Genomic DNA, 24,873 nt, shown 5'->3' on the forward strand with positions numbered 1-24,873 from the left:
AATCAGTTCTGGCAGGGTTGGCGTGCTCTGGGTATCTTTGATTAAACAATGCCACCTGTTGGGACCCTGGAAGTGTGCCTTCCCTCTCGCAATGCCTGCCCTCTGGAATGAGGTTCCCCCTGAGATTTGAAGGGCTCCCACCCTGCTGGTGTTTTGAAGGGCTCTGAAGACCTGGAACTTCATCCAGGCCTTTGGTGAGGGAAAGTGAGAGCCCCTTTTCTTTTTCTTTGTTCCCATCTGGGTTTGTCATTTCCGCCATCTGGTTGTTGTTGTCTCCTTCTTTTTAAATGTTTTTAACAATTTATGAACTGCCCAGAGTTGCTGGGAGCTGGGCTGCTTATAAAGATGACGACGGCGACGATGATGATGATTGAGTCCTCTGTTATAAAGTGAATCATCTTTTTATAATTGTGCTGAAAATGCTCAGCAGTGGGTAAGCCTTCATCATGAAAGGCAGAATCCAGATTCTAGACTTTTGGCATGCTGGAATCTGGAGGCAGATAAGATTCTCTGCAGAAGGACCTGCATTTAGTACTGAAACCAGATGGAGATGAGGTGGCCAAGAAGCAGTGGGACGAAGCCACTAAAAAAAAAGTCAACATATTGTCTGTTGCATTAATAGAAGCATCAAAATGGGCCAGGCCACGTAGGGAGGAGTATGTTCAGTTCTGGATGACACTTAAAAAGTACATTGACAGACCAGTGTGTGCTCAGAAGAGTTTAACCAGGAGGTCCATGTTTCTCTGGCCATATTTAACCGGAGCACTTGTAAAACCCCAGAAATAAACCATTGGCATCTCTTCTTGATGGGTTGCCTGAGCTCATAAGGGCACCAGTCGGGTGCTGTGCCTCTGGAAGAGGGTTCCCAAGGGAGTCTGGAGCACCAGCATGGAGGAGTCCCAGGCACGAGGGATCCACCACGGCGGATGCCCACAGGGGTCCGTGGCTCCTGCCCCTTTTGGGTTGAAGAGGTCACTCTGGCAGAGACTGGAGGGCACAGGCCTGTTTCATCCAAGAACGGTGTAGGGAAGAGATTTGTGGCCAGGGCTTTAGGATCTGTTTCTTGGGCGTGGGGGACACCTTTCCATTGCTAAAAATGCTTTATAAAAATGCATTAGTATCATCAATCATGTAGGTCTCATTGTAAGTACCATTTTAGATTCTTGTTCTGGGAATCTAGTGTCTGCAGATAAAAAACATAAAATCACACATTTTTAGATGAGCTGAAATCAGAATGTTAGCAGTGTTCGTTCCTTCCCTTAAAATCCAAAGCTATATATTGAGTTCAATCATTTTACAAGTCAGTAAACATACGAACACATAAAGTTTTGCATTTAGTAAGTATAACATTTAAACAACACGAATACATATTTTTTATTTTGGAGGGACCTGGTTGAATATTCAGATATTGTAGAGCAGTTGATACAGTTAATAAAATTATAAACTTTGATATTTTGTGGGCCAAACTTCTTGAAGATATCTGTTATCTATATATCTATTTATTAATGGTATATATATTTTTATATATTGTATTTGTATTTTATATTTACCCTTTTAATTGACTACCTTTGTTGTAAACCGCCCAGAGTCCCTCTGGTGGGAGGAGATGGGCGGTGACAAATCGAAAGATAAGATAAGATAAGATAAGATAAGATAAGATAAGATAAGATAAGATAAGATAAGATAAGATAAGATAACGAAGTGCAGTCCCAGAAGTAAGTGCCATAGAATTTGGAGTTAATTAATTTTATACTCCCTAGATTATGTTTTAAATTGGCTTGCAGTAAACTTGAGGTGTCTGATTACACACACACACAAGCCCCGTCACTGGGAGCCAAATTGCTGGGTGGGCTCTGCCATGTTTTTTCTCTTTGCTCTGCTCACTTCTCAGGTTTGGCCAACCCTTTGTGCTGCATTTGGAGAAGACCATCCCTTGGGACCTTCTGCAGAAGGAGATCTTGGAGAAGATGCAGTATTTTCTGCGCTCCTCCGCATGCATTCAGGTACCGAGCCTCCTCCCCTTCGGCCCACGTGCTTGGAGCAAGGAGGGAGCTCCGGCTTCGTTGTCATTAAATGCTTACGTTTTTAGTTGGCATCGTTAAAACATTTCTTCCTTTCTTCCTTTCTTCCTTTCTTCCTTTCTTCCTTCCTTTCTTTCTTTCTTTCTTTTTCTTTCTTTCTTTCTTTCTTCCTTTCTTCCTTTCTTCCTTTCTTCCTTCCTTCCTTCCTTCCTTCCTTCCTTCATTCCTTCATTCTGATTCTGCCCTTATTTTTTGACAACTCAAGGCAGTGTACATACCTAATGCTCCCGCCTCCTATTTTCCCAGCAACAACCGTGATAATTTGTGCTGATCCAAAGCACAAAAGAGTAGAAAATCTGTAACAAAATGTTGGGCGGACATTGAATAACGCATTGTTAAAAAGCACAGTGGTGGGGAAGCTGAGCTGTCCCTAAGATTTTGTCCTCCTTCCCCCATGTTTGGCAGTCACATAGAGGCCCCCAAAGGAAAGAAGCTTTGTTATGCAGAGGAGTTGCAAGACATTTGAAGGTGCATGTTTTCTCGGGGGGCTCTGGATTCAGCACCCTGTTTGGTCCCGGGGTCTGTGTAACCTTGAGGAACTTGCCTGAGGGCCGTCTGCTCTTGTCTCTCGTGAAAACGTGTCCTGCTCTGTCCGTCCTCTGAGAAGCCCGGGGCTCTCCCCTCCCCTCCCCTCCTCTCCGATGCAGGTGTGTCCGTTCAGCTTGCGAGTGGTCAGCGCTGTGGGCATAACATACCTCTTGCCTCAAGAAGAGCGGCCCCTCTGCCACCTGATGGTGGAACGGTGAGCAGGACCTCTCCCCAAATACGGAAGAGACCTTTTGTGCCTTGGGCGAGGGAGCTGCCTCCTCCTCCAGTCGGTCATGCAGAATGGCTCTCGTGGCTGCAGAAGGGGTGCTGCGGAGGGGCCATGCTTCGCACACCCCCGTCTTCGGAAGAGCAGGTCTCGGGGGTGGCAGCGGCATGGAGGCCCAGCCCCTTCTCCAGAGGGAATCTGCCCGACTCCCTCCAGTTCTCTGAGGATGGCGCCCACTGACCGGGCTTCCTGTGGGGGCACCGCGTGAAACGGCTGGGGGCGAACAGCCAAGCGCCATGCCCAGCTGAGCAGTGGCTTCTGGGATCCCAGTGGCGTTTGGCGGGCTCTTCGGGGCGTGACCCTTCGATTCTGTGGTGTTCCATCTGCAGGGCCCTGAAGTCTTGCGGGAAAGGTGGAGTCCCCCACGTGAAGTTAGTGGTCGAATGGGACAAGGAGACGAAGGACTAGTAAGGACCCGGTGTTGCGGCGGGCTTGCCGCAGGCTCCGATCAAGGTGCCTGCGGAGCCCTCGGTGCTGCTCCAGAGGCTTCCCTGCTCCTGCTGCCAGCAGTGGCTGTGCGGTGGGTGGTGTGTCTGAGCGGGTCGGTCCAGCCATTTTGCCTGAGGCTTGGAGGAGTCGTAGAGCCTTGTTAGCCCTGAGCGAGTCCATGAGGCGTGCCTTCTCGGTGGTGGCCCCTGCTCTTTGGGCAGTCTCCCCCACCCCACCCCACCCCACCCCGATGTACGGTGGCCCCGATCCTGCGGGCCTTTTGAAAGGCCTGGCTCTTTCCTGCGCCCAGCATGAGCAGAGGCACCCACTGGAGAGATTCAGTACGTTCCAGTCCTGTCTGCCGTTGAATTCTTCCAGTTGCTTTGGTGGCATGGGCTGTTTCCCTCCCTTGCATATTCTTGCTTCGTGGCTTGGCGTGCTGTTATTTCAGCTGGGCAGCCACGTAAATAAATGGGGGGGACAAAAGCACCCTCTTTCCGCGTTTCAGCTTGTTCATCCGTACGGAGGACGAGTACGTCCCCGATGCCGAGAGCGTCCGCCAGCAGAGGGCGCTGCACCAGCAGCCACAGTCCTGCACCTTGGCCCAGTGCTTCCAGCTCTACACCAAAGAGGAGCAGGTCAGCGGCCTCGGCGTGGCGCGTTCCTCCGGCCACAGGTGGCGCGGGGTCATTTGTCCCCCTGGCCGTAGGGAGACGACACAGCTCCCTCCACTGGAAATTAGGGGCAGGGGTCCACCCCTCTTCTCTGCTTGATCTGATTCTGCTAAGGGAAGTAAAGTTGAACCTGGGGCTTTGTGGCCTGGACTGAGTGCGAGAGGACGGCCGGGAGGAGGACCATGCGCTCTTCACTCCGGTTGGGCCCTGAGGAGCCCGCTTTCTCCGGAGTGCCAGAGAAGGACGGTGGGGCTGCGGGGAGCGGGGGCCGCCCTCTGCCTCAGAACGCAGCTCGGCTGCTCTCCGCTCGCTCTGCCTCGCAGGGCCGGGGAGGGCCCCGTATGCCTCTGACCGCCTCGACTTCTGCTTCCAGCTGGCCCCCGATGACGCCTGGCGCTGCCCCCACTGCAAGCAGCTGCAGCAGGGAAGCATCAGCCTGAGCCTCTGGACCCTGCCCGACGTGCTGATTGTTCACTTGAAGCGCTTCCGACAGGTGAGGGGGGCTGCCTAGGCCTTCCCGCGGCCAAGGGGCTGGTCTGGGAGCCCTCCCCGGTCTGCCTCTGGTGTGGGGCTTGCTGGTGATGGCCGCCCTCTCTCCCTCTCCACCCAGGAAGGAGACCGGCGGATGAAGCTTCAAAACATGGTCCGGTTTCCTCTGACCAGCCTTGACATGACCCCTCACGTGGTCAAGCGAAGCCAGAGCAGCTGGAGCCTGCCCTCCCACTGGTCCCCGTGGAGGCGTCCCTACGGCCTCGGGAGAGACCCGGAGGATTTCATCTATGACTTGTATGCGGTGTGCAACCATCATGGCACCATGCAGGGGGGGCACTACACAGGTGACTGAGCTGCACCCTTTGGCATGATGCGTGAATCTTCTCCTGGGACGGCCTTTAGATTGCCATAGCGTCTCCACCCCCCCAGCCAGATCAGTGCTTTGATTGCTTTGACTCCAGCAGGGCCTTCAGAGGGCCTTCAGACCGGGGGTGGTGGTGGTTCCAGAGGACAAAGCAGGTGCCCCTGGGCTTGGGCGAGCTCCTTTCTCCCTCCCTTCTTTGGGGAGGCTGGCTGTCCCTGACGCAATGCTCTCTTGCAGCCTACTGCAAGAACTCCATTGATGGCCTCTGGTACTGCTTTGATGACAGCGAGGTCCAGCCGTTGGCGGAGAATGAGGTGTGCAAGCCAACCGCCTACATCCTCTTCTACCAGAGGCGGACGGCCATTCCCTCCTGGTCGGCCAACAGTTCTGTGGCAGGTAATGGTGGGGCTGCCGCTGCTCTTCCCAGCCATCCTTGTGGGTCGGGGGCCCCTCGGCGGCATCCCCCAGGCCTTGGCGGCTTTGCTCCCCTGCTCTCCCCTCCTTTCCCAGCCCAACCGAATGACTCAGAGGCCCCTGCAAAAGGACCTGGGCTGCCTGCTGCTTGCGTCAGCGGTGGGTGGTCCCGTTAGGGCCCTGTGCCAGCCCCCAGGATGAGCGTGCTTCTCCAGGACCGCGGCCGCTCCCTCGGTCTCTGGCCTGACCCGCCTGGCCTCTCCCCGCGGCAGGTTCCACCAGCTCCTCCTTGTGCGAACACTGGGTGAGCCGGCTCCCGGGCAGCAAGCAGCCCAGCGTCGCCTCTGCGGCCTCCTCCAGGCGCACGTCGTTGGCGTCTCTCTCGGAATCGGTGGAGCTGGCGGGGGAGCGGAGCGAAGACGATGGTGCGTGCGTGCGCTGGGGCGGGGTCTTGGGCGGGGCCGGCTCCTCCCTGCGGAGGGGTGGGGTCCCTCCTGCTCCTGTGGCTCAGCCTTCCCCGAGGGAACTGTGCTGCCTCGGAGCTCCAGGAGGATGAGGGTGGTGCATGGCTTCCCCCTGAGGAGAGGCCGCGGTGACGTGGGGTGGCGTCTGTCTCCGCGCTTTGCAGGAGGGTTTTCAACCCGGCCCTTCGTGAGGAGCGTGCAGCGCCAGAACGCGTCTTCCAGATCCTCGGTGACCAGCCCTTTGGCCACAAGTGAAAATGGGACCCGCCCTTCGTGGTCCCTCTCAGCCAAGCTGCAGATGCGCTCCAACTCGGCCTCTCCTGTCCACGGCTCGCCTGCCGCCCTGGAGAGAATCGGGGAGTCGGGCGATGACCGAGTGGCCACCTCCTGCTTTGGCAGCCGGCGGAGTCTCTCGGGCAGCCACCTGGAGCCTGGTGAGGGGGAAGGCAGCCGCCGCAGCCAGCAGGACTCGCGGACGGTTGGCAGGGCCCCCCTGGCAGTCATGGAAGGCGTCTTCAGAGATGAGGCCCCGGCCTGGAAACCAGGCGCCTCCGGCAAGATGTGCACACAGGTGGACAGAGGCGGGTCTGCTCTGGACCCCTTTGACAACAACAATCAAATAGCCTTCGTTGACCAGAGCGATTCTGTGGAGAGCTCTCCTGTCAGGGATGGCCAGAACTTTGGCTGGCTGGCCAAGCCAGAGGGCAGCAGCTCCCCCCAGGCCCTGCCCTCCCAAGACAGCCTCGGGCCAGGTAGTGGCTTGAAGTCTGGGCGGGCAGTCTTGTCCAGCCAGGATTCCCCGGCGTCTCACCGGCCACTTGCTTCCCCCCCTCCCTCCAAGGGCTTGCCGAAGGGGCCCCGTTCCCGGAGCAAGCTGGACTCCTGCCGGGCCAGTGGGCGCCCCAGCTCTCCTGCCCCCAGGCCAGGCAAGAAAGAGGCTGGCTCGAAGGGCCCTGAGGCTGCCTCTGCCCAGCAGAAGCACCGGTCAGCTTCCTCGCCGTCTTCCTCCGCAGCAGCCAGAAGGAGCTCCTCGGGGTGCTCCGTGCGGGGGCACCCCCCCTCTGGCAAAAGCAGAACTTCGGACCGCAGCCTCGGCCGAGAGGGCTCTAAGCCGAGCGCAGTCTCAGAGAAGACGGGCGTTGCTGCTGGCTCGCGGACAAGCTCCCCTCGGCTAACCCAGGCACGTGGGGAGGGCAGGGTCCCCGAGAGCAAGCACGTGCGCAGCACCTCCTTGGCCAGCCTGCGCTCGCCCGGCCCTGGTCCCCGGTCCGGCCTGAAGAGGGACAGCAAGTCGGAAGAGAAAGGCTTGTCCTTCTTCAAGTCTGCCCTCCGCCAGAAGGAGAGCCGGAGGTCAGCCGACCTGGGCAAGACCACTCTGCTAGCCAAGAGGGCAGTGGGCAGCTCCTCCAAGGCTGCCGGGAAAGCCAGTTCCGAGGAGAAGCTGCCAGACAACGCAGCCCTCCCCGATGCCAGCGCAGCCGCCATGGACCCCTTGCTGCCGGGCAAGCGCTCCCTGCTGGCCACTTGCAAATCGCAGTCTTCCCAGGTGGAGGGCAGCCCCAAGTCCCCCAGGGAGGGCAGGCCAGCTGCCAACAAGGCTTTGCGCAGGCTCCCCCCCGGGGTGCCCTCCACCTGTGCATCTTCCACATCTCCGTGACCCGCCACCACTCGGCTGCTGCTCAGCTGCCCTGAAGGGAGGGGTGGGCCTCCTCCCTCGCTTTCCGTGGATGAGGGGAACTTTGCTGCTCAGGCACCTTCCAGTCTGGCCCTCGTACCAAATAGCCACGGGCAGCCGCAGCCTGTCCAGGGAGCCGTCCCGGAGCGCGCGCCTGCCGGCTGGGTCGCCTCACCAGTCATTTTATTCTGGGGCCTGTCCAGGGCAGGTGGCGGCCCGGCTCCGCGAGCTGAGAAGGTGTGCAGAGGGAACCGGGATGCAAGGCGGTCCCTGGTTCTGCCGTGCCGCCCTCCCACCTCGGCCCTCCACATTGCAAGCTTCTCCGAGGGCAGTATTTCGGCTCTCATGTTATTTCTCAGGTAAATGCTCAGCCAGGACTAGGAGGAACCGAGGAGTTGGAGAAAGGTGCCTTCTCTCTCTCTCTCTCTCTGAGGGATGTTCGACATGTTCTTTTAGTTCGGAGGGGTTTCTGTTGGGGTGTGTGTGGTTTTCATAGCCTGTCCTGCCTGAGGCCACCTCAGTTCAGGCGCTTCCCTGGCCTTCGGGGTGGGGGGGCTGGTCGTGGCTTGGAAGTCGGCCATGGGCAGGAGGAGGATGGTTCGAGAAGAGGGGGCTGCGGGAGGTGGCGGTGGAAGGCAGGCTTCTCTGCTGTCCCTGGACACGTGGGACAGGTACACCCCCTTCAGGGGAGGGTGGCTGGCGGCGCTTCTTGTGGGAGGGGCCTCTGGTTTGGAGGGTCCTCGTGTCCTTGCTTATTCTTCTGCCGATGGCTTTTAGTGCAGGGCCTCATCGCTGTCCCTGCACTGTCTGGAATCAGGAACGTGTCTTCTCCTCCTCCCTTTCCTGACAGTCCTGGTGTTTTGGGCTCCTGACACCCCCTCGTTCTTCCCTGTTCAGCTGTCCCCAAACGGCTTCCGTGTCCGCTGGCCTGGGTACGGACGTGCAGAAAGGGGGTATCTTGGATCCCCTGTGAATTCTGGATGGTTGGCATGCTCCTTCCCCTGGCAAAGATGCAGCAGCAGCTGCTGCATTGTTCTTGCTGCCCCCCGAATGAGCTGAGCCCCTCTGTGGTTGGTTCTCTAAGCTCCTCTTTTGCTGGTCTGCAGCTCTCTTCTGTGTGCAGCTCAAGGGGCTGCTCTTTGCCCTGCAGGCAGCTCTGGGAGGGAGCTGTTGACTTGTGTTTTGTGCCCCCTCCTCAATCTGGGCAAGATCTCTCTTTGCAAGGGTGCCTTCGTTAATGGGTCGCTCGCTTGCTGTGCACCCTTGGAAAGTGACTGGGGGCTCCCTTCACATGTTGCTCATCTGACACTCATCTGTCCTACTTTGCAGAATTTGAGCCCTTTCCTTGCAATCATCTTTTCCAGCTATAGCTCCCTCCAAAAGCATTGGGATGAAATTCTCAGAATTCCTAACCCCCGTGCCATGGCCTTCTGGAAGCCAAGGCCTTACCACATTTGGAAAGAACCAGGTTGGAGAAATCAGCTTAAATGAGGATGAACAAAGATGCTTCAGTTTGGGGAAGAACAGCTGGTGGTGGTAGTGAAGGGTTGTAGGCTGGTCTCTGTCCACATAAAGCACAACGGGGAGTGTGTGTTTTCTGTAGCTGGGTTCATGGAGGTGCAGCAAGGAGGAGGAGAGCCTGTGGGTGCAGGAGTCCCTCTGGCCCTTGGTGTCTGTCCCCTGTCAAGCTGACTCTTGTGGAGTAACACCAGTTTGCTTGGAGCAGCCTCCTGAAGCTCTTTGTGGCTGGTCTTTGGACCCTGGGCCTGGATTGTCTTATGATGGGGACTTGCTCTTGGCTCTCCCTTGCCCTGTGGATCTCATTTGAATGAGACAAAGACCCAACCGTTCTTGAGATCCTCAGTTGCCAACGTCATCTAGGGCTCATTGGACATTTCTTTGAACAAGTTGGCCTAAGAGTCAAGGTGTTGATTGTGTGACACTGGAATATTGTATCTAGGAAGCTTCTACAGTTCTTGGGGTGGGGTGGGGTGGGATTGGTAGTAACTATTTCTAGCATCCTTCAAAGAGGATGGGAACTGCACTCATCCTCAACTGGCATATTTCTTCCTTATGTGGTCATACTTCCAGTACTGAAGAGTCCAATTCCTCATCCCAGAAGGCTTTCTGTGTTTTGGGATTAGATGATTAGTTTGTGTTAATTGTACCTTCAAGGAACCATTCAGAAGACGTACCTTGAACACTTCATGTTACTTGTCCTCGACACACCAAGTGGAGGCTTTGCAACTGTGGCAAGCCCTTGCTTTCAGTCAGTGTCCTTTAAACCTAGATAAGGCTCAAATCAGTTCAGAGAAGTGTTGGGACAGGAAACCTCCACGTTCCAGGCGTATGTGACTTAATCCTGCAGACAATTCTTTGCTTAGCAATCACATCTGGAATGTTGAGCATGGCCAGTTACTTTCCCCCTAAAAACTGAAGTTAAATTTGCATGGCACTGCCCAGCTGTTCCCTATGCATGCCCATATTAAGTATGCAAACAACTCTTGCAAGCCTCAGTAGAACACACTATGGCAAGGATAGGCAACCTGTTTTCCTCTGGGTGTTTCTGAGTTGCAACTCCCAGCATCCCTCACCATGGGCTATGCCACCTCAGGATGGTGGGAGTACCACATGGAGGCTGTAGCTCAGGCATCCTGGGCTGGGCTGCAAGAATTTGGGATGGAGTGTTATGTCCACCCTACTCTGGATGCAGCTGAGGAGCCAAAGATCCTTGTTCCTTGCTTTGGTAGGCACCCAAAATAGCTTCCTTTGTGTGATCCTTGGTTTACTTCTGTGGATATAAAAATTAGCTGTGGAGTACTTAAAAGAAGGCAGGCAGTTTCTCTCATTGCCAGCTATATTTTTGTTTCTAAGCAAGGACAGCCTATGCAGCTTTCACCCCAGACCCATCCTGGTCTGCTTCTTGGCGAGTTGCTTCATGAATGTTGTCAGCCTCTGGCAGGTCCTGCAATGGGGATGCCTCTCACCTCCCCATGGCCCAGGAAGGCAGAGCTTGTCCTGGATGAGGGGGACCTGGCTGTTCAGCTAAGGCCTGCAAAGTCGGTTAGGGAGGGGCCCCACAAAATGGCCCAGGCAGGAGGCCTGGTGGGCCCCCTGCCCAGGACAGGCTTCGTCCGACTTGTTCAGTGCCTTCTGCTCAGCCATTCCAGAAGCCGCTCTCATTGGGGTCAGAAGGTGTTTTCCCTTGGAAATTCCAGTTGAAATCATGTTTGTGGGAAAACCTTTTTCTCTTTGCTCATTTCCCTATTAATTGTTGATGGGTCCAACATAACTGCACAAGCAACTGAAATTTAGTTTTAATCTTTGGTGAGAGGACACAAGGTTTTTTCTTCATTGAGGGAAAGACGCACTAGCACTAGGAGCTGTATCTGACAAAATAAAAAGGAGAGCGGAGTTTGCGACACACGGAAAACGTGGAAATTCCTTGAATAACCTGGAAAGCATTTCTGAGTTCAGCAGGCCCTGGGAGCGTTTTATTCTGCTTGGCCTGGCTGCCCATCTCCAGAGGGGTAGCCCAGGGACACCCCCCCCCGGAGCCTGGCCTCACCTTTGGCTAAAACTACCTGCTCAGACCTGACTCCGCCCTGGCGAACCGTGTTCCGTGCGAGGAGCTGCATGCGTCCCTCTCCTTCCCCGCTGCTGACTTTGATACCGTGATCAGAGTTTCCGTCTTTTTTTTTAATCTCTACAATCCCCTGGGAAGGAGACTGTGTCCCCTTCCCAGAGGGGGTTTTAACTTATTTCAGAGCAAGTGCATGAGAGTGTGTCAATGCCTTTTATTTATTTGTATGCACTTTTAATATGCAGAATTTATATTTTTATGTTTTGAAAATAATTTCCAAAGGAAGAGTTTGGATACAAGGGATTGGATGATTAATGGTGAAAAATGTAATAATAGTACAATAAATTTACAGTGTACAAGGCCTGGTATGAGGGAATGAGTTTTTCTTCAAATTTCATGGTTCTTCCCCCTCCCCCCATTAAAAAGTGATGGTAAAATCTCCCTCAAAGGGAGCTTGGATTTTGGTTGCAGCGTGGATACATCTGCATTGTGTTCTTGGCAAGAATGCGGAAATGATTGACCGCTGCTTCCTTCTGTGACGTTTTTCAACTCCCTGGTCTAAAATCACCACGTGCCGAATGTCTGGCTGAGGGGGACCTTGGGCTACTTCAGTCCAACCCCCTGCCCAGTGCAACCCTGGGGTTTCCACGTCTGAGCCTGTTTTGCTCCCCCCCCCCCCCGCAAGATCGAACCAGATTTCTTTTGGGCTGGCCAAGTCCCTGAGACCCTTGGGGTAAAGTATGAGGAGTTCTCTCCGCCCCAAGAAAGACTGTCGATATCTTGAAATGGTGAGCAAAATGTCAGGTTTCCCAGAGATATTCATCTGTCTGGAAAAACGGATTAAGAAGTATTTCCTAAAATGTCCTTTCACGGTAGCTAAAATGGTGAGGAGGGTTTTGCCTCCCTCTTTTCAAGGAAACAGGAATTGGAGGGAAATGGCATCTGTACTTCCCCAAACCACCATGGGAAAATCCTTAGAAATTCAGAGAGAAACACTGTTGCACACTGTACACACTTGTCGCGATAAAAAAGGAAGAAAAATCCTGACAGGACTCGATCTGTGCACTACCTGAATCTCTTAATGCTGAGAGGTGAAGAACCAGCACAATGGTAGCCTGTGTGTGTGTGTGTTTTACAGTCGTGAAATTGTGAGAGGAAGTCGGGGGTTCCCTTTGCAGCTTCAGCGTTTCAGGAACTTTTCCATCTCTGTCTAGGCCAGGAATTGCACGGCAAGGACTCGGCCTGAGAACCAGAAGGATGAGGAAGCCCGCTTGCTGTTGCTTCTTTCCTCTTCAGCTTAAGAACTGCCCTACTTCCAGACCTACGTTACAACTCTGTATAGGGTAGCAGCAGCCCATGAGTGATTAACTCGCCTGGGGAAATGCCTTGCTGGTTTGTCATTTGCCTGTTTCCAGCATCTTGGCTGCAACTGCAGAAGCGGGCAGGACGTTCCTGTTGTGATCTCACTTCCAAGACTATTTCTGCATGCTGTGGAAACGGCCAGAACAGATGTGCTATTACAGTGCAGGGTCATTCATCTATAGGTGATTGGATTACCGTTATAGTAATCTTGCCTTAAACTATGCCAGATTAGAGTTAATGCAGCAGCAGCAGCATTTCTTTCAGAAGCCAATATTTTTCCGATTTTGGAATGTTTTTGTTGGCTTAGGAATCATGAGGGGATCCTGTGGAGCACTGGGGCCTTTGGGTCATGTCCTGAGCTGACATCGATGTTTCATTGGACAGGGGATGTGGGCTTTTGGCAGGAACAAACAGGGCATACAGAAGGCTGAGCATTGATTGCAACGAGACAGCTGTGCAGTTGCAACAGGAAACGATGCAACAGCGAAGCTTCCTGCAAATGGTTTGGTTCCAGTCCTGCATCTAGCAGAAGGCTGCCAGTCTCCTGCTGGGAACAAGGGTTGTCATCGCCCCTCTGGAGGCCACAAAGCCACGTTCCTTTTTCCTACCGGCCCCTCCCTTCTGTATTCAGCCCACTTTCATCCAGCAGAGTTTTTTTCACCCCCCTCTCCTTGTTTTGCTGCACACTAAAATGACCTGTTCCTATGGAATTCAGCTTCTGGGTTTCTCCTGACATACCCAACTCTCACTTCCATATACCTTTCTATCAGCATTTGCACATTTTGGAATTTCTCAACCCATTTTTCCATTTTTAGTAAAGATTTTACCAAGATACGCACATTCATCAGCTTGCTCTAGTTTCTTGCCACTTATGTATAACTTGCAATTGTGTCTTTTTCTCCTGTTAACCACAAACGTCTTAGTCCTTGAGACGTTAATTTTGGGCTCTTTGTCGTGTTGTGCAGTCTCCGCTGCTGCAAATCCTCTGGGTCCTCAGCAGCCACATGGCATTGTCAGCATATAAAAGTAACACACCTTCATGTCGCCCAATCTTACCACAAGCATTCGTGCATTTAGCCACAACTGCAGGTTTGTCTTCTTCCCTGCTCAGTGTTGCATTTGCTAAGCATTTATTCCCACACATGTAATTCCATCATATTGTATGTGGCTCTTACTGCATTCAGCAACCAACTTTCAATTCCATATTTGTGCAAAATGTTGCATCGTTCAAACCCATTCACTTTATTATGTTTTTCCTGAACCAATAAAGGTACAAGAAACTTTCCCAATTTCATCCTTTTCTCAGTGACTTTCAGAAGAGGAAAAAAAAACTGGTCTGCCTTTTTCCTGCCAGGCATAAAGCTACAGGATTTTAGTTCCTGGCTGCAAACTCAAACTATTTACAGCAAAAGTTCAAATGGTTTGTTAGGACACAGCTGCCCTGCACTTCAGATTTTACTCCCTGCCATCCTTAGGGAATACTTCCTGCATTCCCTCCTTCCAGTTTTATCCCAAATGATTCCATTGCTTTTATTTTTATTCCCACTCTCTGCTGGAGGCTTCTCGTTAGCTGCTTCGCACTGCAAAAACAATTCTCTTATTTTTTTCTCTTCCACTAAGCATCCCATCTTATTCCTCCCGTTAACAGGACTCCACCCATTTTGGTTCCCAGCAGCGTCCATATCCTCTTTTCTTACATCCACTTCCATTCATTCTTTGGGAGACTAACCTATATGCACATATTTTTTCTTCCTGCAGTCATTCTACATCCTTGTACCTTTCGATTGCGCTTTTAGATTACTCTCTCTTCCGATGCCACGTATGCATATATGAATGGACCGATGCTTAAAACAGGCTTTCAAAACGCTCACTCATTCAGTCTGGGTCTCTGGGGCCAGTTACTTCTCTACTCTGTCATCTGGTTCTCACCCACTGCTTCATGTCACCTAGCAGAATAATTTCCCCCTGGATCGTGTTCCGTTCAGACTGTTGCAGATTTCTTTCCCTCAAAATTGATCTTCCATTATCAGCAGTCACTAAAACATAATATGCTGCCAGACCAACCTCTGGCTTCCTACGTTCATTTGCACGCCTAACAACCCAGATGCCACCAGGTGAAGCTCAGAAAAGTCACTCTGGGGGAAAAGCTGTTCAGATGTGGGCCAGGCTATCTCCAAAGGAAGGGAACTTTCCTTCACCGGAGCCTCTATTGTGAGGCTCAAGGAGTAGCTTCCTGCACTGAGCAGGGGTTGGATTAGATGATCTCCAGCATCCTTCCACTGGATTATTTGGTAATTCCAATTAATACTTTCTAACATAAATGCACGATGAACCTGCTACTTCACTTCCATTCCTGTATTTACCTCCACAGATCAAACCACCTTTATTCAGATTTCTTGTTTCTCCCCCTTTTGACTTAGTTTCACAGGCAAACAAGACCTCACTTGCTTCTTTCGTTAATTCATGCTCTTCACCACTTGCTCCTCTTACATTCCAAGTTGCAAGCTTCTAGAGGTCATTGTGAACTGCCCAGAGTCCCTCTTGTGGGGGGAGATGGGCAGGCGGTGGCAAAATCTGAAAAATAAATAAAAAATAGTCTTCTTCAGAGGTTGGCATCCACTTTCTTTTTAGTAGAGGTGTACCAGCCACAGTCATCAGTGCTGTGTTGGCACATCTGGGCTGGTCAGTGGGCCACTGCAAGCCCAGCCAAAGCCCCGTTTTACCCCAAGCATGCCCAGGAGTGAGGACCTCGAATGGAGAGGTTGGGGGTTGCCTGCACACCATCCACCAGGGAGCAGGGGAAGTGTGCCCCTGTGGGCTGGAGATCCCCTGCTGGGTAAGAGGAAGGAGGCTTGTCTCCACTGGAAGGTGGCCATTTAACTTGGCAGCCCCCCCCCCCCCCGCGAGGACCCTTTATCAGCCAGTCCGCGACCCTGATCCTGGGTCCCTTGCAGCTGTGTGGAGTTTAGAAACGGGCTGCACCCACGGAACGCCACCCCCGCTTCTGTGGCTCTGCAGAAAGGCTCGACTGGGTCGGGGGGCGGGCATTTGTGTCCCCTCTGTGACGCAGCAGCAGCGTTAACGGGCTCGGCCAGGTAGCCCCGCGGGGGTCCCATTTAGCCCCAAACAGGCCCAGTCTGGTTCGGAGTTGGTTCGCCGAACCCCCCTCATCCCGCGAGCGCCCTGGTCCCACCGGGGAGACGACATGGGGCCTCCGCGGGATCCGTCGCTCTGCACGCCCCGATCCTCTTGGCCGCGCAACGGGCACGAGCGAGCGGGACCCGGCCGGTCCCGCCCCCCACCGCCCACCCCTTTGGGCGTTGCCTTTCCTTTGGCGGGGGGTCGGCGGCGGCTGGACTGCTTGGGCTGGGCCGGAGGCCTGCGGGGGGAGGAGAGGAGCGGCGATGGGCCGGCGGGCCTGGCTTCCACCTGGCCCTGCTCGCAGAGCAGCCGGGTCCTGCCAAGCGCGCCACAGCCGGACGGGCTCTCCGTCCTGCCGGCCGTTGCCACGGCGGCTGCAGGGGCCCTCTCCCCCTCGCCCCCTGCTCGTGGGGAGAAGATTCAGCCCCGCTGCCGGCGAGGTCGCCCGCGGGGCTGCTGGGGCGCTCTCGGCGGAGGGGAGGGGAGGTCCGGGGCGTCGCCTCCGGCTCCGGCTCCGGGGCAGGGCAGAGGCGCGGGGTGGCCAAGCTGGCGGGCCGCCGCTCCGGTCTGCGGCGGCCTCCCGACTTCCCTGGGGCGGCGCCGGGGGGAGGCCCTTCCAAAGGCCCGGACCCCGGTGAGTCCCCAGGCGGACCCCGCCCCGAGCTTTCCAAACCAGAGAGAGGGAGAGAGGGAGAGAGGGAGAGAGAGCGAGCGGTGCTTTGGACAATGTTCTCATCTCCCCAAGAAGGCGCTGGCCAGAGCAGTCTCCAGCATTCACCCGCTCCCATCTGAGAAATAAGCAGCCCTGGAGCATCCAGCTAAAGCCAAGCTCGAAATCCGAATGCTCTCCGCCGCAGGAGAGGAATGCTGGCCTGAGCCCAACAAGGGGCACTTTGGCACAGGGCAGGTGCCGAGACCTGGCTTGGCAGGGAAAGGGCCAAGACATGCGATTGGAAGAAAGCTGAAGACGAGCCTGCAAAAGAGGCAAGGGAGGTCTTAGCAGAGGTGGCTGTGTGTGTGTGTGTGTGTGTCTGGGGGGTCCCAAAAAAGTCAAGATGGCTTTTTTTTTGCTGCCCTCCCACCCATGGTCACCTCTGAATCTTAGGCTGCATCAATAAAAGCAGTGCCCCCACATTGCTGCTGGAATAATGCCAGACTGTCCTGGCGCACCAGCCTAAGGGCACCCAAATGCATAGGAGCAAGGATGGGGGAAGAGCTGTGTGCATTTGTCCTCCAGGCAAAGGGGGGCCTGATGGGATCCTGGTGCGTCTTGGCCTGCTTCAGAGCTGCTCTTGTTATTCGACATTCTCCGTTGGCTGGCAGAGAAAGGACTTGGCTCCCCATCCTGGCTTTCTGTGCTGCTCAGAACACCCAGAGCTGCTCTTGTTGCTGATGGAAAGATCTTGAACACCCTGAATACGTCTCAGAACTATTTATCGGCTCCACAACAAATGCAACTGTCAAGTGCTGCTGACATTCGATTTTAAAAACCTAATTCCTTGTGTGAGCAGTTGAGGGAGGCACAGGTGCTTGCTGGCTTCAAAGCTGGGCCTCATCATTTTTTAATGCACTGCAGTCTTCTGGCCTATTGAATATTGATGGTGTGCTCTTCTTTATCAGACAAGCCAAGCGCTTTGGCAGGATGCTCGTTTGCTGAGACCTTTAGCCAGGAGCATATAGCACACCTTCTCTCCCCTAACTCCACCCTTCTGTTGTATCTTCACAAGCAGCCTGTGACTGCTGGTGACGAATGTTTGGATACTCATTAAGTAAGACCAGTTTGTGGTGTTATCTGTTGCCAGAGCTAAGCAGTCAGTCCAGTTCTTGCTTTATGCAAGTGGAGTGCTTTTTTTAACTGGAGCTGTCATTGGGAAACTCAGGGAAAGGGGCCTTCATTCTCCTTCTGGATCTAGCAATTTCAGTTCCAAGATGGCAAGGGATCCCTTGGACACCCACCTCTCTGTGCTGCAGCTGGCTTGCTGCCCCATGACTCCAAAGGCCAGCCCGGGGGGTGGGTGACACTCCCAAGGCTATTTTCTCCATGGGAATTCAGTTCTTAAAAAAACAAACAAACCTTGAAAACTACACATGTGTATCTAGATGTTTCAATCTGACATTTACTTATATAGCAAATTTATATGTGGATTCCTTGGTGCTCTCTGAGCCTTGTTGTTTTCTTGCAGACGTTTCATTGCCAGACTAGGCAACATCTTCAGTGCAAAGAGGGAGTGGGCCTTGCTCTCTCTTTATATACCTTGGCTCTCTAGCCACAGTATATAAACTGAGAGCAAGGCCCACTCCCTCCTCGCACTGAAGATGTTGCCTAGTCTGACAATGAAATGTCTGCAAGAAAACAACAAGGCTCAGAGAGCACCAAGGACTTCACAGTTCAACCCTGAGCTACAAATATTCACTTCGATTGGCAGATTTATATGGCTGCCCATCTTAATAGGAAAGCTCTGGGTGGCTAACAAGACATTAAAACAATAAGGATGCCAGATAAAAACAACCAACTTCACAATCAGTGGAGGCCACGCTAACATCCCAGTTCTAAAGCCTGAGGGAAGAACCAAGTTCTGGTGCCTTCTGAAAGGCCAGCAGAGCTGTGACCAACCGGACCGCAGGACGGAGGTGCTGCAATGGAGAAAGCATACCTCGTAGGTCCCATGAGATGACACCATCATGCAGAAGGGACCTGGAGGACAGCCACCCAGCCAGACCTGATGGGATAGGCAGAAACCACCAGAGACAGGCAGTTCCTGAAGTAACCTGGCACCATGCCATGCAGGGCATTTTCTTGAGCCTCTCAGCCCTGAGAGTGGAAGTCCCTTGGAGGTGCAGGAACTGGACTTAGATAGGAATTGTGTCTAGATAGGACAAGGGAGCTAGCTGTGAGGTTGGAATGATGTCTGTGAGCTTGAATGGGCTCTCCCACCTTCCCCAGGGTTCGTCTGTGTGCCCACCATGTGTGCAAAGGGGCACTTAGTTTGGTGCTCAGCCTCTCACCTTCCACTCTGAGAGCCAAAGGCCACCTGACATCCATTTTCCAGGCCTCAGAAGCATTTTCTAGCAGTTCTAGTATTTATTTATTTACACTGTCGTTGCTAGGGTCATTTTTTCCCTGGGAACATTAAGAGCCTCTGTAATGTTGAAGCCACACATCATAAACTGAGCGGGGTGCTAAAGGCTTTTGGCAAAGTGCCTGCTCGCTGAAGCCAGTTTTGAGCCTTGGAATATTTCCTCCGAGATTTCTCTTTGGTAATGAGCTGATGATAAACTCTTCTTGAAGCATATGGATTATCTGTTAATGGCAGTCCTGGGAGAAGCCGTTCACAAAGGATGTATTGCAAAAAACAGATTTAATTATGCTTAATGGGAGAAGTTAGTGCCTCCAAAATGCTCATAGAACCAGCCAGCTGGAGGGGGCTTCTGTCAACAAACTGGACAACGGGGGGTGGGGGTGGGGGTTTAGCTCATGAATGTCCTGAGGGGCTGAAATAAGTCAAGCAGGGGATGAGATCCTGCAAGAAAGTTTCCCAATCATCCCTGCAAATTCTTCAGCTGTGGAGGACTGTCCTTGGGCTCCTGCTTTGGCATGTTTTTGCACAGCGGCAGAACTGGAGGCATTAGCCAAAAGCTGGAAGGCCCCTGCCTGGCCATCGCCTACCTGCTGTTTGGCCCTGAAGAATGAGCCAGGTCAAGATCTCATGACTCCGCATCCCAAGTGATGTTGCTGTTGCTTAGCCGTGGCTCGATAAGAGAGAACCTGGGCAGGGAATTCCAAGGGAAGCTGCCTCCTCCTCCTCCCCCCTCCCCCCTCCCCTTTGATGAAATTTAGTCATGAGTAAAGGCCATCTATGTACTCCCCACCCCATGCTAGGCTAAAATGATAAAACACCTGAAAGATTCAGGCTTAGCTAGCTGTCTAGGCTTCATTCAATTTTAAAAAGCAACTATTTCTGACTTCTCTCTGCTTAATTCTTTAATAAACTGGGAACCTAAGTTAATTTTTGTTCAGTTTAATTTTGATTTGCCTAGCCCAGAGTATGGATTTTACTTGTACCACATGGCTCACTGGGTGATAGCCTGTTTTATTTTTAAAAAAGAGATTAAGAGAAAACTGGTAACCGGATTGATCGGTAGATATGGACCTGCCTCCACAGGGCCATAAACTGGGACTCTGGTGTACCCACAAGGAGGGCGGGGGTGCACCCGCAGCCAAGGTGGCCTGTTAGTCTGCCCTCCTTCTCAGACTGCTGTGTCCCTCTCTCGCCTCGTTTCAAAAGCCAGGGCAAGCGACCTCTGAGCTGCACAGAGTGCTGAAGAGGAGCTCTGCTAAGGAGGAATTGTGCTTTATTTTCCCCCACGCATGCACGCATCTCCTGTCTGTGATGGCTTGACATTAAGTGGCTGTGTGGCAATGCCTCTTCCTGTGGTTTCCAGGAGTGCACTAAAGGCATGGGAGAGTGCAGATGGACCACCGTCTGAAGGGATGAGGCCTTGCTGGCGGCTGCCCTATGGCCATCGGCTCTGCTCCCATGTCCTTCCTTGGCTCTGTACACTTGCTTGCTGCAGGTGGTCGGCAGCTTTCCCCGAAGTCTACGTGCAGCCAGCAGGCCTGGGCAAGGGAGTGGGCAGGCTGGGTAAGCCATGCTGGGGGACAGCAGCAGGGAGGGCTGGTGGGCCTTGGGAATGTCAGCAGCTGCTGGGTCACTGCTTTGGGGGCGAGCGGGTGGGGAGCAAAGGGCCAGGGGTGACATTTCCAGCAAAGGCAAATGGTGTGGACCAATGGTTTTGTTGCCAAGTTACTCTTTCCTGTGGTCACTTACCTGCTTGGAGGAGGTTGGTGGCCTGTGGAAACAAACCAGAAAATGGAACAGGCACCTGGATTGGGATGACCTGAAATGCCACCAGCTGAAGAGGAAGAAGAAGAGCTAAATGGATAGCAAAGGTGGATCCCTGCCTCGAAACCACCCCAAGGAAGCTACAGGTCCTGGTTCTCATGACCTGCTGATCAATCAAGAATAAACCATAGTTTGATTCAGTAGAACAGGTGAATTCCACTGGGCTGTGTGGGAGACTTCTTCTTTAGGGGTCAGATGACTTGCAGGTGGTGCCTGAATATGCTGCTACTCCAAAGACAGAAGGCCAAGGAGGACCCAGCGTGTGGCTTCAAGGCTGGTGTCACCCACAGCCCTCTCCTCTGCCAACCCTTGAAATGACTCGTAGCTCCACCATTTCTGTTCTGAAGGTGCTGGAGGGGGAGAACCCAGTTTCTGCCTTTATTCTTATTTTGGTGAGTGCGAGGGGCTGCCCCAAATGCAAGAACGCACCTCCCAAGTTCTCTCCGAATGGGAATCCCTTTAATTCTGCCACTGCCCAGTCACTGGTTGAGATCGGCAGCCACTGGATAGATAGATAGATAAATAAATAAATAAATACATAAATAAGCCCTTCTGGAGAAGCCAAGAAGATGCCCTTGGCTGCAGCTGCTTCTTAAGGTGATGCTCACCCCCCCCCCGACTGCTGACCCTGGCTGTGAACGCTTTTATGCCAGTGGCTTCTCTGCCCAGCCAGAATTCTAGAGGGGCAAGGGCATGACACAGAGACTGTGCAGGTAAAGCCACATTGATCTAGCAAGCTCCCGAATAAAAACCAGCACTTGGACTTATTGCTTTCTGGCTGGAAATTTGATTACATTTTTCTGGGGCTGTAAATCTGCCTCTTTTTCTGCAATGTTATTATTGAAGCCGCTGCTGAATTTATGTGACGATGGCGGTGCCAACAGGGGTGGGGGAGGAGTGATATGTAAAATTTCAATCCTGGCTCTGACATTCCAGGAAGTTAAAAAGCAATTACAGTGTGTGCTTTGCCTCAGGACAGAATGAATCACCGCACACGGCGCTCGCCCGCCAAAACAAGCTAAAGGCTGAAGCAACGGGTGCGGGTGGGGGTGGGGAGGCAGCATTATGCCGAGAATCAAAGGTCAATTACATTGGAATTGAATCCATTCTATTTTTTAAATATTTTTGCTTACACTGCCATCCTTTCTCAAGTAAGCAAAATAAACTTCAACTTCTATTTATTTAGAAACCAGGAGACTGCGAGTTCCAGTCCCACCTTAGGCATGAAAGCCAGCTAGGTGACCTTGGGCCAGTCCCTCTCTCTCAGCCCAACCCACCTCACAGGGTTGTTGTTGTGGGGACAATAGGAGGAGGAGGAAGGAGTATTAGGGATGTTCACTTCTTGATTTATTTATAAAAATAATAAAGGTGGGATAATTTTTTTTTAAAAATGCCTCTGAATCTGCTTTAGAGTTGCTGGCAGGATGAATCTGCCCCTCCTGCCCCACTTGTCCTCCTAGCTCCAGAGCGAGGCCTGCTTGAGGAGGGCACGTACGGGGCCAGTCTCCTCTGCCAGCCCTGCCCTGCAGAAAAGGCAGCCCTTCTAGAGGGGGCAGCCCTTGAGCCAACTGACCACAGGAGGAAGACCTGAGAAGAGGTGGAGGGCCTTTCCTTCAGCCTGGGAGTGGGCCAGAGCAGGCAGGGAGAGTCGAGCCACTGGTGGGAGGGCTGGGGAGGTGGGGGTAGCAGCTTTAAATTGACCCTGGTGGAGCTGGTGCTGCCATCCTGACAGCTCTGTCTCAGCTCTGCCTCTCCTTGGCAACAAAGTCCCGATCCTGGGGCAGGGGTGTGCCCTTGGGACAAGAGGGCTTCTGCACACAGGCGGCAGGTCACTGGAGTGCCCTTCAAGTGGTGCTGCAGAGACTCTCCGCCCTGCATGGAGGGTCCCCGAGCAAAGAGTGACCAGAGAATACCTTGGATTTTCAATATTTCTGCAGAAATATGACCTAAAGCATGATCTGTTCTCCACACAAGTCCTCAAACTAGGTGGAGAAAATCCAATTAAACAAATGAGTCAGAAACATCATACTTGTTTGCTGATTTGTTGAGGAAAATGATGCAAAGTGACGTATTCTGTGTTCAGGTGTGCTGTCTTCCAGGAGTGAGCCACAACGACACAACAGAAGAGTCTCCAAGGCTGTCCGTATACTGGCAATGACCCCTTTCAGCTGATACACGTGGGGACATGTAAACTGCAGAGAGCATCTGCAACTGCATTGCCACAGATTTAGAACTCCTGAAGGAAGCTTAAGGTCCTGGGGCTCTTCCCATCCACCAGTCTACTTCATGGAGAAGAACCACAAGAGAAAGAAGGCTGCAGATCGGTGGCCGGTTATGCAGACGGTATATAAACAGGGGGATGAGGGTTCTGAGACTACGGTTCGAGCTATCTAGGTGGTGGGCTGCTGGCCCAGGGTGGACTGCACCTCACATGAAGAGGTTCCACCTCTAAATGTGTTTAGAATAGTGATGCTTTTTTATTTAGAGGGAGCTGGGCACAATGGGTGGGTTGGGGAATTTCTGAGGCTGCTGAATAGCTAGAGACAGCTATTTTCTGGTTTCTCTTTCAGGCCATCCTAATCCATGCTGTCAGACTGAAAATGAAGGTATGCATGGCATTCTTGTGCCTGGTGCAATCAGAGCTTATTATGCAATTTGGATTGGCAGATCGAAAGCTGGTGGATTCTCTGGAAGGCAACTTTGCCTTTGTGTGAATCTGCTTTATTTTATTCCTTCAGCAAGCAGGAAAGTATATTGTGTTGGTGCCCCATTTTCCCCCTCCTAAGGGAAGCATGGAATCATACAGGTCCACCATGCTGTTCCTTCAACAGCAAGCAACATTTCCCTTTCCTTGGAAGGGCAGACATGTGCCATTCAAGTCCCTCCAGTGTCCCTCAATGCAATTATCAAGGCAAAGCCAAGGGCCATTCAAGGGATATGAAACAGCCATGCCTGGGGTGACCAGTGGCCCAAAGAGAGGGGGATGGCGATGCCTTCAGAAGGTCACTGAATGCATCTTGCCCAAACGTAAGGGAACAGTGCTGTGAGTGTGGCCATCAGGGCATGGGGGAGGGCCCTGCTGTTTGGCAGTGCGGGAAACAGGCCTCATGGTCTGGAGATGAGACCTTCTGATGACTCATAAGTAACAATGGCGGAGGCCTGGTTCTGGCAGGGATGGAAGCCCTGAGCCCAGAGCACCACCATGATGCAGCACCGGATGTACTGGCAGTGGCTGCTCTGTACAGTCCAGGTCCAAACTGGTGGAGTGGGGGGTTCCTGGTAACCTGGGCAGGGTGAAGCTTAATTCAGCCTCATTAGTTCCTCCAACGGCTTGCCTTAGACTGATCACTGGCTGGAGGTCATTCTGGAAGGAAAGCAGGATTATTAGCTTTTCCCAGGCATTAATTCATGACGTTGATTGTTTTCTTAGCATTAAGAGAGGCTGGGGCTGGGGGAGAGAGGAGGGGGATGGCTGGCAGGGTGCCCCTCCAATCAGGCAGAATATGCCTTTTCCTTCTCCGGCCCCTGCCTCCTCTCCTTTCTAACTAGCTTGAGGGCTTTGGGGGCTGCAAGTGATCCTCAGAGATACTTCCCCCAACCCTGTGTGGGCCAGGCCAAGGGTGTTCTCCTGCTCCTGGGGAAGATGAGCCGCTGCAGGAGACCGGAGCCCACCCGCAGCACAGATGTCCTCTGTTAGGATCTTCATGTCCCTTAACTCAGTGGCACCACCAAGCTCAACTCAACAGCATGCTGTGGGCACAACACATCCTTCCCTGGCTAGTCTGGAAGTGATTGGCCTTTGCCTGCCCTGGAGGTGACCTGTGTGGGGAGGTTCCTGAGTACTCACCTTTTGGATTCACCCACACCCCCTCTGTGCCCCAGAGGGGCTTACCAGACACGTCCTCACCATGAGCCTCCATCTGAAGCCAGACCAAGGGGATCTGGCAGGGCAGTGGCGCTTTTGGCTCCAGTTTGCCCAGAGCCCGAGGGGGGCCAGGGACCTGCGGGGCTCCCTCAGCCCTGCTGCAAGACTGCCCCTCCCTCTGGCTGTGGGGCCTCAGTGGCCATTTCTGTTTCAGCTGGGGGAGAGACCAGGCCCTCCCCGGGCCTTCTGCAAGGCTGATAGTCCCCTTGAGCGTCATTGTCACTGGCAGCCCCAGGTGGCAGCTGCTCACCGGCACCTCACCAGCAGAGAGGAGGGGCTTGGACAGGTGACCTTGGAGCCCCTCCCTGTGGACTCTTGGAGCTTTGCCCTGCGGTGCCTGCTGTCCAAAGCAGCTGGCCGGACGTGGCACGCAGGATTTGACATCTCGAGATGCAGCTGATGGCCTTCGGGTCAGGTTCTCCAGTCTGGGGATGTGAAGTCATAGTTCTGATAAGACTTATTTTTTTACTTAAAATATTTCCACATTATGTTTAAGTCCTTTTCTGCTTCTGTGAGATGAAGGAACAGAAATTTGTCAGGAGCAGTCTAAC

At 53.2% G+C, this 24,873-nt stretch overlaps 1 protein-coding gene across 1 annotated transcript in view; it reads left to right on the forward strand.

The window, feature by feature from the left end:
- Nucleotides 1-11,351, forward strand: part of USP31 (ubiquitin specific peptidase 31) — a 40,762-nt gene extending 29,411 nt beyond the window's left edge. The window contains exons 8-16 of the mRNA XM_063315038.1: nucleotides 1,892-2,003; nucleotides 2,729-2,823; nucleotides 3,225-3,302; nucleotides 3,833-3,962; nucleotides 4,372-4,491; nucleotides 4,609-4,834; nucleotides 5,092-5,250; nucleotides 5,541-5,693; nucleotides 5,897-11,351. Of these exons, the coding sequence (XP_063171108.1) occupies nucleotides 1,892-2,003; nucleotides 2,729-2,823; nucleotides 3,225-3,302; nucleotides 3,833-3,962; nucleotides 4,372-4,491; nucleotides 4,609-4,834; nucleotides 5,092-5,250; nucleotides 5,541-5,693; nucleotides 5,897-7,389 (2,566 nt within the window). The 3' untranslated portion in view covers nucleotides 7,390-11,351. The remainder of the gene's footprint in view (nucleotides 1-1,891; nucleotides 2,004-2,728; nucleotides 2,824-3,224; nucleotides 3,303-3,832; nucleotides 3,963-4,371; nucleotides 4,492-4,608; nucleotides 4,835-5,091; nucleotides 5,251-5,540; nucleotides 5,694-5,896) is intronic.
- The last annotated feature ends 13,522 nt before the right edge of the window (nucleotides 11,352-24,873 follow it).

The sequence above is a fragment of the Candoia aspera genome, chromosome 14, assembly GCF_035149785.1.
Source record: "Candoia aspera isolate rCanAsp1 chromosome 14, rCanAsp1.hap2, whole genome shotgun sequence".
NCBI classification, from domain to species: Eukaryota; Metazoa; Chordata; class Lepidosauria; order Squamata; family Boidae; genus Candoia; species Candoia aspera.